This window comes from Propithecus coquereli, unplaced genomic scaffold (genome assembly GCF_000956105.1).
Source record: "Propithecus coquereli isolate 6110/MARCELLA unplaced genomic scaffold, Pcoq_1.0 Scaffold197, whole genome shotgun sequence".
In the NCBI taxonomy this organism is placed as follows: Eukaryota; Metazoa; Chordata; class Mammalia; order Primates; family Indriidae; genus Propithecus; species Propithecus coquereli.
The window spans coordinates 1,568,402-1,584,377 of record NW_012144633.1 but is presented as its reverse complement, the minus strand read 5'-3'; the positions used below and the strand labels follow the sequence as shown (position 1 = coordinate 1,584,377).

General features: G+C 37.6%; 1 protein-coding gene across 1 annotated transcript in view; it reads left to right on the top strand.

The window, feature by feature from the left end:
• Positions 1-15,976, top strand: part of WARS2 (tryptophanyl tRNA synthetase 2, mitochondrial) — a 124,403-nt gene that overhangs the window by 99,115 nt on the left and 9,312 nt on the right. The window contains exons 3-4 of the mRNA XM_012643431.1: positions 8,311-8,391; positions 11,621-11,706. Coding sequence (XP_012498885.1) covers positions 8,311-8,391; positions 11,621-11,706 — 167 coding nt within the window. The remainder of the gene's footprint in view (positions 1-8,310; positions 8,392-11,620; positions 11,707-15,976) is intronic.

Here is a 15,976-nt window from a genome sequence, read left to right as displayed (position 1 = left end):
CATTGTACATTTTACCAGCAGTGTACAAGAGTTCCAGTTTCTCCATATCCTCATCAACAGTTATTATTTTCTGAAGGGTTTTTTGTTAGCAGCCATGCTAATGGATGTGAGGTGGTATCACATTGTGGTTTTGATTTGCATTTCCCTAATGATTAGTGATATTGTATATCTTTTTATATGCTTGTTAGCCATTTGCATATATCTTTGAAGGAATATCTATTCAAGTCCTTTGCCCATTTTTTAATTAGGTTATTGGGTTTTTTTACTGTTGAGGTATAGGAATTCTTTATATATTCTGAATTTTAACTGCTTATCACACCCGATTTGCAAATATTTTTCTCCCATTTTGTAGGTTGTCCTTTCACTCTGTTGACTGTATCTTTTGATGCAGAGAAGTTTTTAATTTTGACGTAGTCCAAAAAGCCTACTTTATTTTGTTGGACTTGAGTTCCTGGAGCTATCAAATATATTCACATGGAAATTTAAAATAAAAGCTTACTGAAAAGATAAGGTTGGTTAAAAAATCAGCTATATGCCATCAGGTTCTCTGTAGGTCAGCTCCCTTATCCTTCCTCAAGGGAGCTAATTTGGGGATGCACTTTTCGTAGATTATTAGTGTTTCCAATTATTCACTTTCATTTCTTGTAAGAGCAGAGATCATCAAACTTTCTGTAAAGGGATAGTTAGTAAACATTTTAGGCTTGGCAGGCCACATGTGGTCTCTGTCACTGCTACCGTTGCCACCACCATCTCTTCTTCATCTTCTCCTTCTCTTTCTTCTTCTCTTCCTCCTCCTTTTCTTTCTCCTCCTTTTTCTTCTTCTCCTCTTTTTAAAATTTGACTACCTTATAAAATGTAAAAAACATTCTTAGCCCATGGGTGGAACGGAAACAGTCCACAGCCAGATTTGGCCTAAGAGCGTAGTTTGCCAACTCCTGTTTAGAAGTAGTATATATCTCTACCCATTGCCGTGTAACTGACAGTGCATCCTGTGGGAGAAACATCTCTTCCTACCCCACTCATGTTGGGCTTGTCCATGTGACTTGCATTAGCCAATGGAAAGTAAGGAGCCACGATACATACCATGTCCAGGAAGAATCTTTAAAAGCCATTCCATGTTTGCTCTAGTTCTTTTGCTGTTTTTCCTTCTGACATGGGAATAATGGGGTATTCCATATAGAGGTCATTTGTTCAGTATGGGTCCTGGAATGAGAAGATATGTAAAACAGAGTTATAGCCAATCTGTAGGTACCAATATGTAATGTGAATAGGAAAGAGACAATTTCTTTAAGCCACTTAAACTTGGGGATTGTTTCTTACTCAGTATAGCCTAGCAGAAGCTGATGAATGCATTGCTACAGATAAAGAAACACACACACACACACACACACACACACACACACACACACACAATAAGCAATAGAATTTAGATTGGGTGTGACTTTTAAGGTAGAAAAGGCTGACAGAAGCTATTTATTTAGCTTTGGAAGTCTTAGACTAAGAAAAAGTCTAGGGAACTCCAGATATGTACAGATGTTCATTGGCAAACACAAGTACTGACAGGAGGCAGACCAGCTGAAGAGAGTGGATATTTATCACTGATACAGAGTTCTTTTAATTAAAATCAGAACTCCAAACAAGGTTCCTGTTAAGGAGATTTGTCGTGGGGATGATAAGAGTCTAATAAAAATAACTGCATGAAATTGCTCGTTTCTGAGAGGAAGCAATAAATGGGAATTTGTGAGTCTGAATAGTCTTCTAAGTGTCCTAACTAAAACTTATAGGCCTGATTCCTGGGAAGATAACATTTATATGGGAAAAAGTAAAATCCTAAGGGACACAGAGATTTGATCCTGGATTTACTGAACCAACTAATTGCTTGAATGGGTTTGATTGATACCTAGCAGCTATATCTTTTGGGATCATTCTATCTTGTATTTGTTTTGTTAATTAAATATTTTTTGAAATTTTTTAAAAATACAGAATACAGAGAATGATATAACAAACATTCATATTCCCAGCACCAAGGATGAATGCTGTTAACATTTTGTCATATTTCTTTGACTTCTTTATCTTAAAAAATATTATAGATGAAGTTAAAGCTCCTTTAATTCTTTCCCTTTCCTATTCCCTTTACCTCTCCTCCTGTGTCCCTTTCCTTTATCCCCAGGAAACCAAAATTTTGGATTTAGTGTGTATCAATCTAGCCCATTTTTAATACTAGTTCTCATGTATAATTCCATGAACAATATATAATATTTTTGTGTAGTTTTGAGAATTTTCCTTAAGTGGATAATATTATAGTACCATTCCGCAGTTTGCTTTTTTTTTTTTCACACAACAGTATATTTTTGTGATCTACCCATGTTTATACATATAAATCTCACTCATTTATTTGTTGTACAATATGCCATTATATAATTATGCCACATTTTATTTGGAAATTTCCCTATTAATGAACCTTTAATTTGATGTATGCATTCATTTAACAAATATTTATTGAGCACTAACTATGTCCTAGGTATGTGGTAGGTACTCATGTTATATCAGTGAATAAATCAGACAAAAATCTTTGCTACCATGGTACTTACATTCTGTTGGGGTAACATAAAATATATAATAATCATAATAAATAGGCCAAATATCAAGTATATTAGAAAGTGATAAGTGATATGGAAAAAGATTAAGGAGAATTGGGAGTGAGGTTGAGGGGAACAGATTGCATTTCAAATAGTGTGGTCTGAGTAAGCCCCCTTGATAAAATAATATTTAAGCAAGGACCTAAGGTGAGGGAGCTAAGCAAGTGAATATCCAGGGGAAGAGAATTGCTGTCAGAGAAAAGAGCAGGTACAAAGCCCCTAAGGTGTGAGTGTAGCTGGCATGTTCAGGGAATACCAGAAAGCCAGAATGGCTGGAGAAGAGGGACAGAGGGGGAGAGGGTTAGGGTTACAGCATGGAAAGGGAGGAGACAATAGTGCCTGGTCTGATAGGCCATTATGCAAACTTGGGCTTTTACTCTGAGGAAATGGAAAGTAAGTGAAGGATTTTGAACAGAGAACTGATATGATCTGTAATGGCCAACAAACACATGAAAAAACGCTCAAAGTCTGAAATCATCAGGGAAGTGCAAATCAAAACCATAATGAGATATCCCCTCACTCCAGTGAGAATGGCTGTTATCAAAAAGTCCCAAACAAAAGATGCCGGTGTGGATGCGGAGAGAAAGGAACTCTTACACACTATTGGTAGGACTGCAAACTAGTACAACCTCTATGGAAAGTAATATGGAGATACCTCAAGGAATGAAAAGTAGATCTACCATTTGATCCAGCAGTTCTACTATGAGGTATTTCTATTTATAAAAAACACACTTGCATTCGAATGTTTATAGCAGCACCATTCACAATCACAAAGATGTGGAAACAGCCCAAGTGCCCGTTAATACATGAGTGGATTAATAAAATGTGGTATATGTATACCATGGAGTACTACTCAGCCATTTAAAAAGTGGCAATCTAGTATCTTTTGTAAGAACCTGGATGGAACTGGAGCCCATTCTTCTAAGTGAAGTATCACAAGAATGGAAAAACAAACACCACGTGTACCCAATACTGAATTGGAACTAATTGATCAACACTTATGTGCACATATGGAAGTAAAACTCAATGGAAATCAAGCAAGTGGGAGGAGGAAGGAGGGGATGGGTAAATTCATACCTAACAGGTACAATGCACACTATCTGGGTGAAGGGCACACTTATAACTTTGACTGAAACTGTACAAAAGCAAATTATGTGACCAAAACATGTGTACCCCTGTAATATTCTTAAATAAATAAAAATAAAAGATACTGTAGATTTAAAAAAAATGGGCCACTTAGACTGCTATGTTAAGAATAGACTGTAGGGAAGCTAAGACTGAAGCAGGGAGACGAGTTAAGTTGTTCTTACAGTGCCACACTGTAGTAGTCCGTTATATGAATATACCACAATTTATTTATCCATTTTGTCGTAGTTGGACATTTGGATGTTTAGAATTTGGGGCTGTTACAATATGTTCTTGCACATATATTTTGTAGAACATATGCACACATTTCTGTTGGATATATACCTAGAAATGGAATAACCTAGGTCACAGGACGTGTAAATGTTGAACGTTAGTAGATACTGTCTGTTTTCCAAAGGTGGTAAACCAATTTACATTCCCGTAGCAGTATATGAGAATAAATGTTCCATTTGCTCAGCATCTTTGCCATACTTGATACTGTTGAATTTTTCATTTTAATCATTCTGATGAATGTGTAGTGGTATCATATGGTGGCTTTAGTTTACTTTTGATGCATATAATTTGCATTTCTCTGATGATGAATGAAGTTGAGCATTTTCTGATACATTAATTTGTCATTTGGATATCATATTTCGTGTGAATTACTTATTCATATTTTGCCTAATTTTAAAGTATTATCTGCTTTTTTGTTATAAATTTGTAAGAGTCCTTTAATATATTCTATATACCAATATATTCTGTATAGGTATTGTAAATGTCTTCTCCCAGTCTGTGGCTTCTTATCACTCTTTAAGTGGTGGTGTTTGATAAAGAAAAGTTCTTAATTTTAATGTAGTTTAGTTTATCGAGTTTTTTTTATGTTTAGTACTTTGGGGATCCTATTAAAAACCTTTAATAATTAAGGGTTAATAATTAATGACTAAAGGAAATTAAAAATGCAGTCAACTGACTTAATTTTCTCTGGAAATTCTAAAAAAATGGCCTATTATTGCCAAGAGAGACATTTTAGTCTACTGTGAAGAATCTCAGTTTCCCCAAGAGCATAGTTTATATGTCATTTGTCCTCTTTCATTCAGAAAAATATCCGCAAAACATCAAGGCTTATATAGCTCCATTCCAGAAGATCTTTTGTTCCTTCCTGTCAAACCCAGTAATTCTGATGAGTATATTTCTTACCCCATCTATTTCTAGTCACCTTGTCATCTGTTTTCAGAGGTAACAGAGCCCATTCGATGTGAATTCCTCTAAAACTTTCTGTCCCTCACTCCTGGCTCACAAGATATATCCTCATCTGCATTTATTTCCCCCCTCCTGTTTCAGTGGAAGATGTTTTAATCATCCATTCTTTTACCCAGTCGGGTATCATTCCTTTTCTTCAGGAATATTGTTCTTCGAACTATCCCCTTTCCTGAATCTTCAGTGGCTCTTCTTTGCTCAGTACATAGACAGAGGAGACAGTACATATACAGTAGTTCTATCCCAGCTTAAAAACCAAAACAAAATTTTTGCACTCTAGCCCCTACCAGTTATCCCATCTCTATCCTTCCTTAAAAAATAAATGTCTTACACATATGATAAAAGTGCACAGCACTATATACACAATCAGTGCATGTAAAACTAGTGAAAACTAAATAGGGTGGATGGATTGTATCAAATTCAGTTTCCTGGTTGTGATAATTAAACTATAGTTATGCAAGATGCTGCCATTGAGGGAAACTGGGTGAAGGATGTATAGGATTTCTCTGTAGTATTTCTTATAATTGTATGTGAATATACAATTATCTTAAAAAGTATTTCTAAAAATTATTTATTAATATAGTAACAATAACCACCATGTATTGAGTACTTGTTATGTGCAAGGTATTGTTTTAAGCACTGTTGGGTGGGTGTTATTGTTAACTTTCTTTTATAGATGACAAAACTGAGACACTGAGAGAGGTTAAGTCACTTACTCGGGGTCCCCCAGGTAAAAAGTGGTGGGACTAGCATTCAGACCCAGGCAACCTCCCTCCAAAGATAGAGCTCTTAACTACTCTGCTATGCTTCCTGCATATCTGTCTTCATATCCTGCCTCCTAGTTTCACTCTTCAGCCCACTGTAATTTAGCTTCTGTCCCAATCACTACTCTGAAACTGCTTTTGCCTGGATTACTAACAAATCAGTTGCCAAATCTAATGGTCCTATTGTTTCTGAAGGCTTTAGTATTGTTCATACATTCAACAAATATTTGTTGAGCACATACAATGTACCAGGCTATGTTTTACAGCAGTGAACAAGGTAGGCCAAACTGCTGTAACTGAAGAGTGCACATGTCTTTACTTGGTACAGTTAGAGAGTCCGAAATCTTCAGTTCTTTTCTACTCATCACCACTGACTTATTTGTGGACAGTCAATGTGCCACTTTGTTGTTCCATGCCTTTGTTTTTCTGTGGCTAAAACAGGTTATATAGTTTGTTTGTGGTTTCACAACATAAGTAGAAATCTGAAACTTTCCTAGCAGTTGTCATGAATATGACAAAGAAAACCAAATCCTGAATATACCACCCTTTTTATATAATTATTAAAGAAGAATTATGAAAATATAATTGTCATTGACCTTTTACCTACTTTTTCTATATGAGGATAATTTGAATTAATTGTATGCTCCCTATTTTGGAAACACCAGGAAGATCTCTGCAGAATATTAAGTAAGTTTCATTCCATATGTCCAAATAAAAAGCCACTCCAAGGACAATACTTGATTTCATGAAGACATGGTGTAGCTTTTTGCATATCACCAAAGCTAAGCAGTTGAGCCAGTTAAAGAGGCGTCATCTTGTCTCTCTCCACATGTCCATGGTTACTTTCTGTTTTCATTCCTTTCCCCCAATTCAGTAAAGAAGAAGAAAAAAAATTCCCTGCTATTTATTCATGCCAAAAAACAGTTCTTGTTTTATTAGTTCTAATGGGAATGTGTTTTTCTTGATGACTGGAAGTAACTCTAATCCTCTTGCTTACATCCAGGGTTGCTGGTTTTGTCTGATAGCTGTTTGTTTACAGCAGCAGTTAGCAATTTGCATGGACAGTGCTGTCAGAGTCACTGCCCTCAATGAAACCCAAGTGCTTCTCGGAAGAAGGATGACAGATTCAGCCCAGGGACTTGCAAAACTTTAAAAGTGATTCCTTGTCAAACACGTGAAAAACAACTCTTCCCTCTCTGTAACTTCAGGGAAAAAATAAAAAACTATCTTACACCAGATGGCAATTCCTTGCTAGTAAAATGGGCCTCGGCTGATTCAGCTCCATTCCTTTATGTTCCTTTTGCAAAACCCACAGAGAACACATTTGGGGCCACTTTTCAGAGTTGGCAACTGGCTCTGCTTTTTAAGGAAATCATATGGACACAAAAAGCCACGATCAATGAAGGGTTAGAAATGCCCAGGTTGCAGAAATGAGATACACGGGACTTAAATTCTGGGTCATCAGAGCATGTCCTGGGCCCATGAATCATCCCGGTTGTTGCCAGGTTTGTTTACTTCATTAAATTTTGTTAAAACAAAAACAAATTTGGGAAAGTTTCTATTTTTTTGTTGACTAGACCTCTTCTTAAAAAGAAGAAAAGAAAGGAAGAGGAGAACCTAGAAACTGTAAACATACTCTTTTGGATGATAAGATGATCAAGTGATTCCTAACTTTCAGATCACTCTAAATCTAAAGAGCTCAATCTTTAATTTTAAGTCCAGTACTTTCCTCTACCATTTACATGTAAGATATTATAGCTGCTTTTATATGTTTAGCCGTTATGTAGAGAGGACTTAGAACCAGTGTGTGTATGTGTGTATGTGTCTCCTTAATAAGCTTGGCTTTTAAAAAAAAAATATTTACTTACTTTTAAATTTTTATTTAATTAATGTTTTTAGAGACAGGGTCTCTTGCTCTGTTGCCCAGGCTGGAGTGCAGTGGTGCCATCGTAGCTGATTATAACCTTGCACTCCTGGGCTCAAGTAATTCTCCTGCCTCAGCCTCCCAAGTCACTGGTACTACAGGTGTGTGCCATCACACCTGGCTAATTTTTAAAATTTTTTGTAGAGACAGCATCTCACTATGTTGCCCAGGCTGGTCTCAAACTCCTGGCCTCAAGCAATGCTCCCGCCTTGGCCTGCCAAAGCACTGGGATTATAGATATGAGCCATAGTGCCTGGCCAAGGTTGGCTTTTTAAAGAGGGAATAGATGCCTCAGGACATAATGAAACCCTTTTGTTTGAAGATGTTGAAGCAGAGTCTGGTCATCCACTTGCTAGGGATGTTTTGGAGAGGATTGAAACACTAGATTAGTAATCATATCATTGGCTTTTATGATTTCTTCTTCTCCTTAGAGTCTATGCATCATGAATCAGAGCTAAGCCCCCTTTATCTTTCTCTTAATAACCTTGATTTTGGAGTATTTTCAGCCATTTAACGTAACATAATACTTGTCTGTTTAGTTTCTTCCCACATGCAAGGAAACATTCACCACCTTTGTTAATGTTCTGTTTTATTTCTTTAGGTATCTGAACACACACAATTAAGTTGGATCCTTTCCTGCATGGTCAGATTACCTCGATTACAACATTTACACCAGTGGAAGGTAAATGCCAGTGATCTGATTGATAAACAGAAAGGAAACTGTTTTTCCCGTCCTGTTTATTTTTGTGTTAGGCTCTGGGAATGGGAAGTTCACTCTCCTCCCTGGTCCACTGCTCACCGATGGCTGGAACAGCATCTTTAACCTCTCTGCTTCAGGGTATTCAACAGAACATAAGGGGATTTTCCAAGGTTCCTTCTCACTTAAAAAACTTCATTAATTAATTTTTTTGTCTGTGTATGGTTTAATCAGAGTTACCTTTGGATAGACTTGGTAATGATTTTGAACCTGTCACATTATATTAAGAATTAACACACAATCACAAATTCTGGATTACTGAACCCGTAAGTTGCCTCCTACCCCGCTGGAATTAACTGGCAGTAAGGAAAGAATGTTTTCATTGTGAGGAGAAGACACAACATATTTTAGTTAACATTTAAACAAGTTGAGTCCAGGGAACAGTTCAAATGCAGAAAAATCAAGGCTGTACTTTTTCTAAGAAGTTCAACCAAGAAAGAGAAATTGAATAATTCGTAGTACTTTACTTGCATTTATTTTTGCAATGGGATTAGCCCCAGGGTAGGTCGTCCCCAGCTACATCAACACTAATTCCAATTTCAAGCTTTTTTCAAGCATATTTTCAGCACCACTGGTTTCCTCAAGAGCTGGTCTTGAGAAGCCGTCACTTATGCTACAGAAAGAAGCAGGCAGAGCTTTAAAGTGGCAGCGCCTGAATGCTGTGCTCTGAATGCTGGTGTCCCCCTCTCTACCCCAGATTCGGATGTTAAAACCTAACCTCCAAGATGATAGTATTAGGAGGTGGGGCCTTTAGGAAGTGATTAGATCATGCAAATGGAGCCCTCATGAAGGTGATTAGTGCCCTTATATAACAAAAGAAGCCCAAGAGAGCCCCTTCTGTCATGTGTGGACACAGCTAGAAAGCACCATCCATTAACCAGGAAGGGGTCCCTTGCCAGACATTGACTTTGCCTTAATCTTGGACTTGCCAGCCTTCAGAACTGTGAGAAATAAGTTTCTGTTGTTTGTAAGCCACCCAGTCTGTGGTATTTTGTTATTCCAGCCCCAAGGAAGGAAGACACTAAATAAAAAAGACAGTACTGGTAATGCTGCAGATTCATTACGTGCCAAGAATTAGAAACTAAATTTCATAATGTTCTCCATCGCGTTTTGGGTTTTAGGTAAGACTCCCCCATTTTGTCATAATACTCTACCACTAAGTTTAATGCTGAAATCCTTTTTGCAGGAACTGAATACTAATTTAGTAGAAACTGTTCCCACTTTAAAATAGCATCTAAGGAACCCCTAGCACATTACTAGTGAAGACACTGATGTTCTGGAAAAGCCTTTCCACTAGTTCATGATTTCTCCTCTGTAGGAAAGACACGGGTGTCAAATCCCAGCTATCCTAGAGCACGTCACTGCCTACTCTGGGCATTTCTTCTTGTGATTCCTTCTGAGTCTTAAGTCATGCTAGGTGCTGGAGATACAGCAGTCAGCAAGAGGCTTCGTGAGGCGTGTAGAGTATTTGGGAAGAGACAATTAAACAAGTAATAAGAAAGTGTGAAAAGTGCTCTGAGGGCAGGATTCCAGTACAGTGAGAGCATCTGATAAGTGCAGCCAGCTTGGTTTTGATTAGGACAGTGAGGAGTAGAACGGTGTTGTGGAAGAGGGGTCAGGGTTGCTGAGGCCAGGGTTATTTGGAGGATTAATGAATAACATATATGCAAGACATTTGGGGCACATAATAGGCATTCAATAAATATTAATGTTCTCCACATCTCCCCCCTTCCCTTGCAATTTCAAGGTCCAGTATGCTGATATAAAGGGACTATAAACTTAATGCAATAGCAACTTTTAAAAATTGAGTTCTTTTCCCATTTCCAAATTAAACTTTCATTATCTTTACCTGGTGTTAATTGTGAACTAGCCCTTATCATGGACATTGAAATTGGGGGATGTACTGAAGGAATTGTATGTTCAAACTTTCAGATTTCCTTTGAATGGTTTATTGTAGCATTGGTTGCTGTAAGCTGGAAACTACTTGAAGTATAACGAGAAAAGTTAAGTTTGTCACTAAATTATGAAACAGTGAAATTAAGATGGCTAAAGAGAGAAGCTGTTGCATTTTCAGACTGGGCCTTAAAGGCTGTGTCTGCACACTGGTGGGAGAAGTCTGAGTTGTGAACCCATGAGCTTGGTCCCTGGAATCGTGCAAGTTTATAAATTGAATTGTTCGGTTCATTCAGAAATAATCAGACTTGAGGTAAGTGATTCATATTAACTAATCAAATAAGATTTATCTATACACCAAAATATCCACTTGTTTTATAAGAGCTGGTATACCTAGGCCTTGGAACAACACACAATATTTGCTTCTAATAAATAGCTCTGCTCAGAGAAACAAATTACATATCAGCAATGTTCAACTGCAGCAAGAGAATTAGTGTGGCTGGAGCACATGGTCAGTGGGTACATGCTAGTAGTTTATAGTTGGCACCTATTGCTCACCAGTTATGAAATATTTCTACTGTCATTTCTGGTGTTTCCATCAACTTCTCCAGTAAGGAAATATTTTGGTCTGTATAACCCGTACTGATCATTGAAGCCACTTTACCCTCACTGCCTCAGCATGCTTAATCACCTAAAGATCAAGACAGACCATCAGGATTGGTTAGATTAAAATTTCTCTTACTTAGCTTCACTTTTTAAGTGTAATGATTTTTTTTTTTTTTTTTTTTTTTGAGTGTGATCTTAAGAGAACATTCCAGTTTTGTCAGTAGCACGGTGTAAGACTTTCTGGGAGGTTTCTACTGATAAATAATAGGGCTTTTGATGTTAACTCATGTTAATTTGTAAAAATTTAATTTCATAAGAACTTACTACCTTGTCTGTGAAATCTGGAATTGATCTGATTCAGAGCCTAGAAAACTCCTATGTCCTTACTTTAATAAATTGAATAAGAGATAGTGGTAGTGCAGGATCCTTCAAAGGGGCGGTGGTGAGATGGATTCACCTTATTTCTACCTAATCCTGGAGCATGAAGGCAAGCCAGCCCGAAGAAGATGGCTAGAGTTGCTAAAAGGAACTAAGATAGAATGTTATTACAGGTGGCTTTAGATCATGCTTTGCTTGCTTTAAAAATTTCTTAATTTAGCAATTTAATTAGGTTTAAGTCAGATTTCTTCCCCTTCTCTCTTTTCACCCCCTCCAGGCCAAGACTACCAAGCAGAAGCATGGTGGAACGGTGAGCCTGCTCACGTACCCCGTACTCCAGGCAGCTGACATTCTGTTGTACAAGTAAGAAGAGAGTCCACCCCAGTCTTATCTATACTTATGATGACAAGACAGCATTTTAACCTACCCAACAAAGGCATGGGTGGGGTGGGGGGGTGCAGGAAGGATCAAACACATAAATCAGTTTGTATCTATTCCCCAGTAATGGGTGCTAGATTATAAAAGTATGTTTCAGTGAGAAATTAATAATATTAAGAGATAACATTTAAATAGTATGTGTTGGAAACCATTATAAGTGCTTTACATATATTAACCTTCACCTTTCTCAAGTTTGCAGTATTATCATCCCCATTTTACAGATTAGGAAACTGAGGCATGGAGTGGTTAGCGTGCCCAAAGTCATGTAGCTAGCAAGGCTTGGAGCCAGGATTTGAATCCAGGAAGTTTGAATACAGAGCCTGTGCTCTTAACCACTATGCTGTAGATATTTCTCCAGTAATAATTGAGCTTCAAGTGTTTTAAATGTTGATTTCTTAGATAATCTAGACCCTAAAGCAATACTGTCCAGTAGAACTTGCTGTGATTATAGAAATGTTCTATATCTGTGTTTTCTAATACTGTAGCCACTAGCCACAAGTGTCTATTGGGCACTTGAAATGTTGTGTTGCTAGTGCCACAAAGGAACTGAATTTTAAATTTTATTTAATTTTAATTAATTTAAATTTAAATAGCCACCTCTGGCTAGTGGCTACTGTGTTGAGAGCAAGTTTTTTAACATAATACCCTTATTCTTCCTGGACCCATAATCCATATAGTTAGCTACTGCTGCCGCTTAGGCCTCAAAAATATACAAGCAAGGATGCTGACCCCTGTGCTGCTGGCCAGGGCTTCCCATCTCATCTCCCTCCCAGTTCTTCCCTGCTAGCCCCTCGTCAGCCTCCCTTGTCCCCCATTTGGCTTTCAACTGACGTGTGTTTATAGCCTTAGCCATGCTGCTGTGAAAGCTTCTGGGGGAGAAGAAACTCCATCGATGTTTTTGTCCCCTAAAGCCCTAATTCTTTCCTAGGAGAACTAGAATTCTTTGCATGCTAAGTCTGATAACAGCTTAGAGATAACAGTGTGCAGTTAGGATGGAAACAGCCTGAAGAGTAGCTGCTTATCTCCACATGTCCATGGGAACATGCAGCCTATCTTTAATTCTGATTAAAACTTAAAAGGATTATTTGTCTGTTTGTTGTATTAACTTGAATGCTGGACTTTTGATAACATTTATTATTTGTAATAAGTGACTTTTGACTTATTTGGGGAAGTCTAGAACACTTTAATAGGTAGCATATCAAAGACTAATGAAAGTCTTAATAATATATTTCCTAAAGGAGTAAGTTATTTACTTTAAAAGGTTCTATGAAGAATCTTGATTTTTCTCACCTATAAAATGGGAATAATTATTAGAGGATTATTAGAGGATTAAAATGAAATATGGACCAGGCAGTGCTGTGAGTGGGAGTTGTTATTTGGGTATGAGTGCTGATAATTATGTCTTTGATGACTACAATCTTATGTTTAATTTTGTTTTCAAGGCCTACTTTATAGAACCAAAGTCTAGCTGGGTGTTGTGGCATGCACCTGCAGTCCCAATTACTAGGGAGGTTGAGGTGGGAGGATTGCTTGAGCCCAGGAGTTCAAGTCTATTAATAGCAACTTAGTGAGACCCCATCTCTAAAAAAACCCAAACAAACAAAACAAAACAAACAACAACCAAAGGCTGAAACTTTTCAGCACCAGAATAGGAAAACACATGAGCGTGGTTGATTTTCCTAACAGTTCAAGAGCCATAATGGGAGAGTTCTCTGAGCTCAGGTCTGTGAAAAAGAGTAAACTTTAACAAGAATGAATGCCCTCTTTATGCTACAATGGGGCATAGAGTGGGAAGCAGCTTTAAGGAGCTTCTTCTTTAATGTCCTTGCTTTACAAGTGCAGACCAGTAGGTTAAGCAACTTGCTCAAAGTTATGTAGCCAGTCAGTGGACAGTGGAACCTCAGGGCATGATTATGAGTCTATGGCACTTTTTCTGCTAAGGTGCATTTCTCATCTGTCTCATGTTTCCTCTCAAGTTTAGAAATTCCTAGTTGCTTGATGATAAGAAGCAGAGGCAGAATTCAAACCCAGGTCTGATTTTTAGCCTATACAATTGCTTTCCCTGTAACAGAGATCAGGCATTTGGGAGTACTTTTTATTTGTTCTTGTTTTGCTTTGTTTCAGATATTTCTGGATTTTGAAAAACGCCATAGCCAGAATGTCTATGAATATTTGCTTTATAAATATAGATAGGTTGGATGATAGATTGAAGAATGGATAAAACATTTGTGTTTTTTTCTATCAGCAAATCTGTGTGTGACCTCTTCATAAAATATTAATGCAAGTCAAATATAAATTTAGTGTTTGCTTTTGTCAAAATCAGCATTAGATAATTAGATGGTTGGCCAGAGAACAAACATAAGGGAAAGGAATAAAAGAAGAGCCTTCCAGATAAGTGTATAAATGACTTGTGTAACTGTTTTGGCAAAACTTGGTATGGAACCCAGGAATGGAGAGCTGAGACCATTTTTAGTTTGAGAGTATGGTAAGTAGCAGATAGCAAAATACTCAAATAGCAAGTGTTCATAGTTTTTATTTTGCATCTGTATTATTTTTCTGAATGCCAAATTTCAAATTGCTGGCTATATAATAAATATTTCTTTCTCCCTCTTTCTATGTATGTGTGCATATGTGTGTACGTGTACTCATGTGTATCTCTCTTTGTGTATATGTATACATACATAAATATAAAGGCACACGCATACATATGTAGTTTTTATCAATATACAGTAAATACTTGTTAAGTACCTGGAATGACACTGACCCAGAAAAAGGAACTATGCATGGCCTTGAGGGCAAAGAAAGGAGAGAACTGACATGTCTGCCAGGCGTCATAGTAGCTGCTATGCACAAGGTATTCAGCTCTCACAACAGCTCTGTAAAATGGGTAGGCAGTGTTATCCTCATTTTACAGATAAAGAAACAAAGTTTCAGACAGGTACCACTAAGTCCACTCAAATGGAGATGAGAGTGAACACCTGGGCCGATCAGATTACCTTTATCAAGAATTTGAGAAATATGGAAAGAACCTAAGAAGAGAGTGAAAGCAAAAGCTAAAATGACATTAAAAAGTGAGGCAATGGAGGCCTCAAGAAACTGAGTAAGCAGAAATCAAACCAAACCAAAACCCAGAAAGTATAGAGTAAAATGATTAGCCAGAAGCTTCCGGCAGTCGAGTGAGAAAAGCGGTGAGTCATCACGGTATCTGAGGATCAGACTAGTGCTACTGAAGACTATTTAAAATAAGCTTTTTGAGAACTTTTTCTAAAAATTTTAGAGTTCCTAAAGCTGCTTTGAAGACTTCCAGTTCTTGAACCACGTTCATTCTTTGTGAGGCCAGCCTAGCCTGGATTTTTATAAGATCCTGGAAGCTGCTCATTTCAGCAATCTGCTCATATCCACGTATTTGCCCACATTACCTGAGCGATGATTTTTTTCTCTTTCTCTTTCCACTTTCCCTCCATCAGCAAAGTGCCTGCACTAAACCAGATGCTACCAAAAGGTCATCTGAGAAATATAGTTTCCAGACTGCTAGCCCCTGAAAACCAAGAGATGGCACAGAAGGGAGAGAATGGTGCTGAGATGTCAACGGACAGTCCAGTACACTCTCCAAAGAGTAGTGGGAAGCTATTTGCACATCTTAAGAACACAGTAAATTTGATATGATTTATACTTTTAGAAGAGAATTGATTAAAATACATAAAATGAATTTTAGGAGGACAAAAGTAGCCAGGGCAATCTATTTAGAAGCCATTTCGCTAGTCTAGTTTAGACCATAATGGTGACAGTGATGATGAAGAGAAGTACATGGATACAAGAGATATTTAGGAGGTAGAACTGATAGGACTTTCTAATGGGTTGGATGTGTATGAGAGTAAGGTGTCATTTCTGGCTTATGCAGCTGATTGATAGTGTTGCTGTTCACTGAGATGGGGAATATCGAAAGGGGACTAGCAAGAAGAATTTCTGGCTTCATTCAGTGTTGTCTTTCCTCCTGAAGGCCTTAAGTTTCTAGAGGGTAAAACCTTTATCATTTCCCTCACAGTACCCAGCACCAGGCCTTTCACATCGTGGCTCCTCAATAAGTAATTGCTGAATTAGAGTCATTATAGCATATTCAGCAAGGAACCAGTGATGAGGAATTAACACTTTACGACAGAAAAGCAACACCAAACTCCTGGTTAAAGGCAGCAGC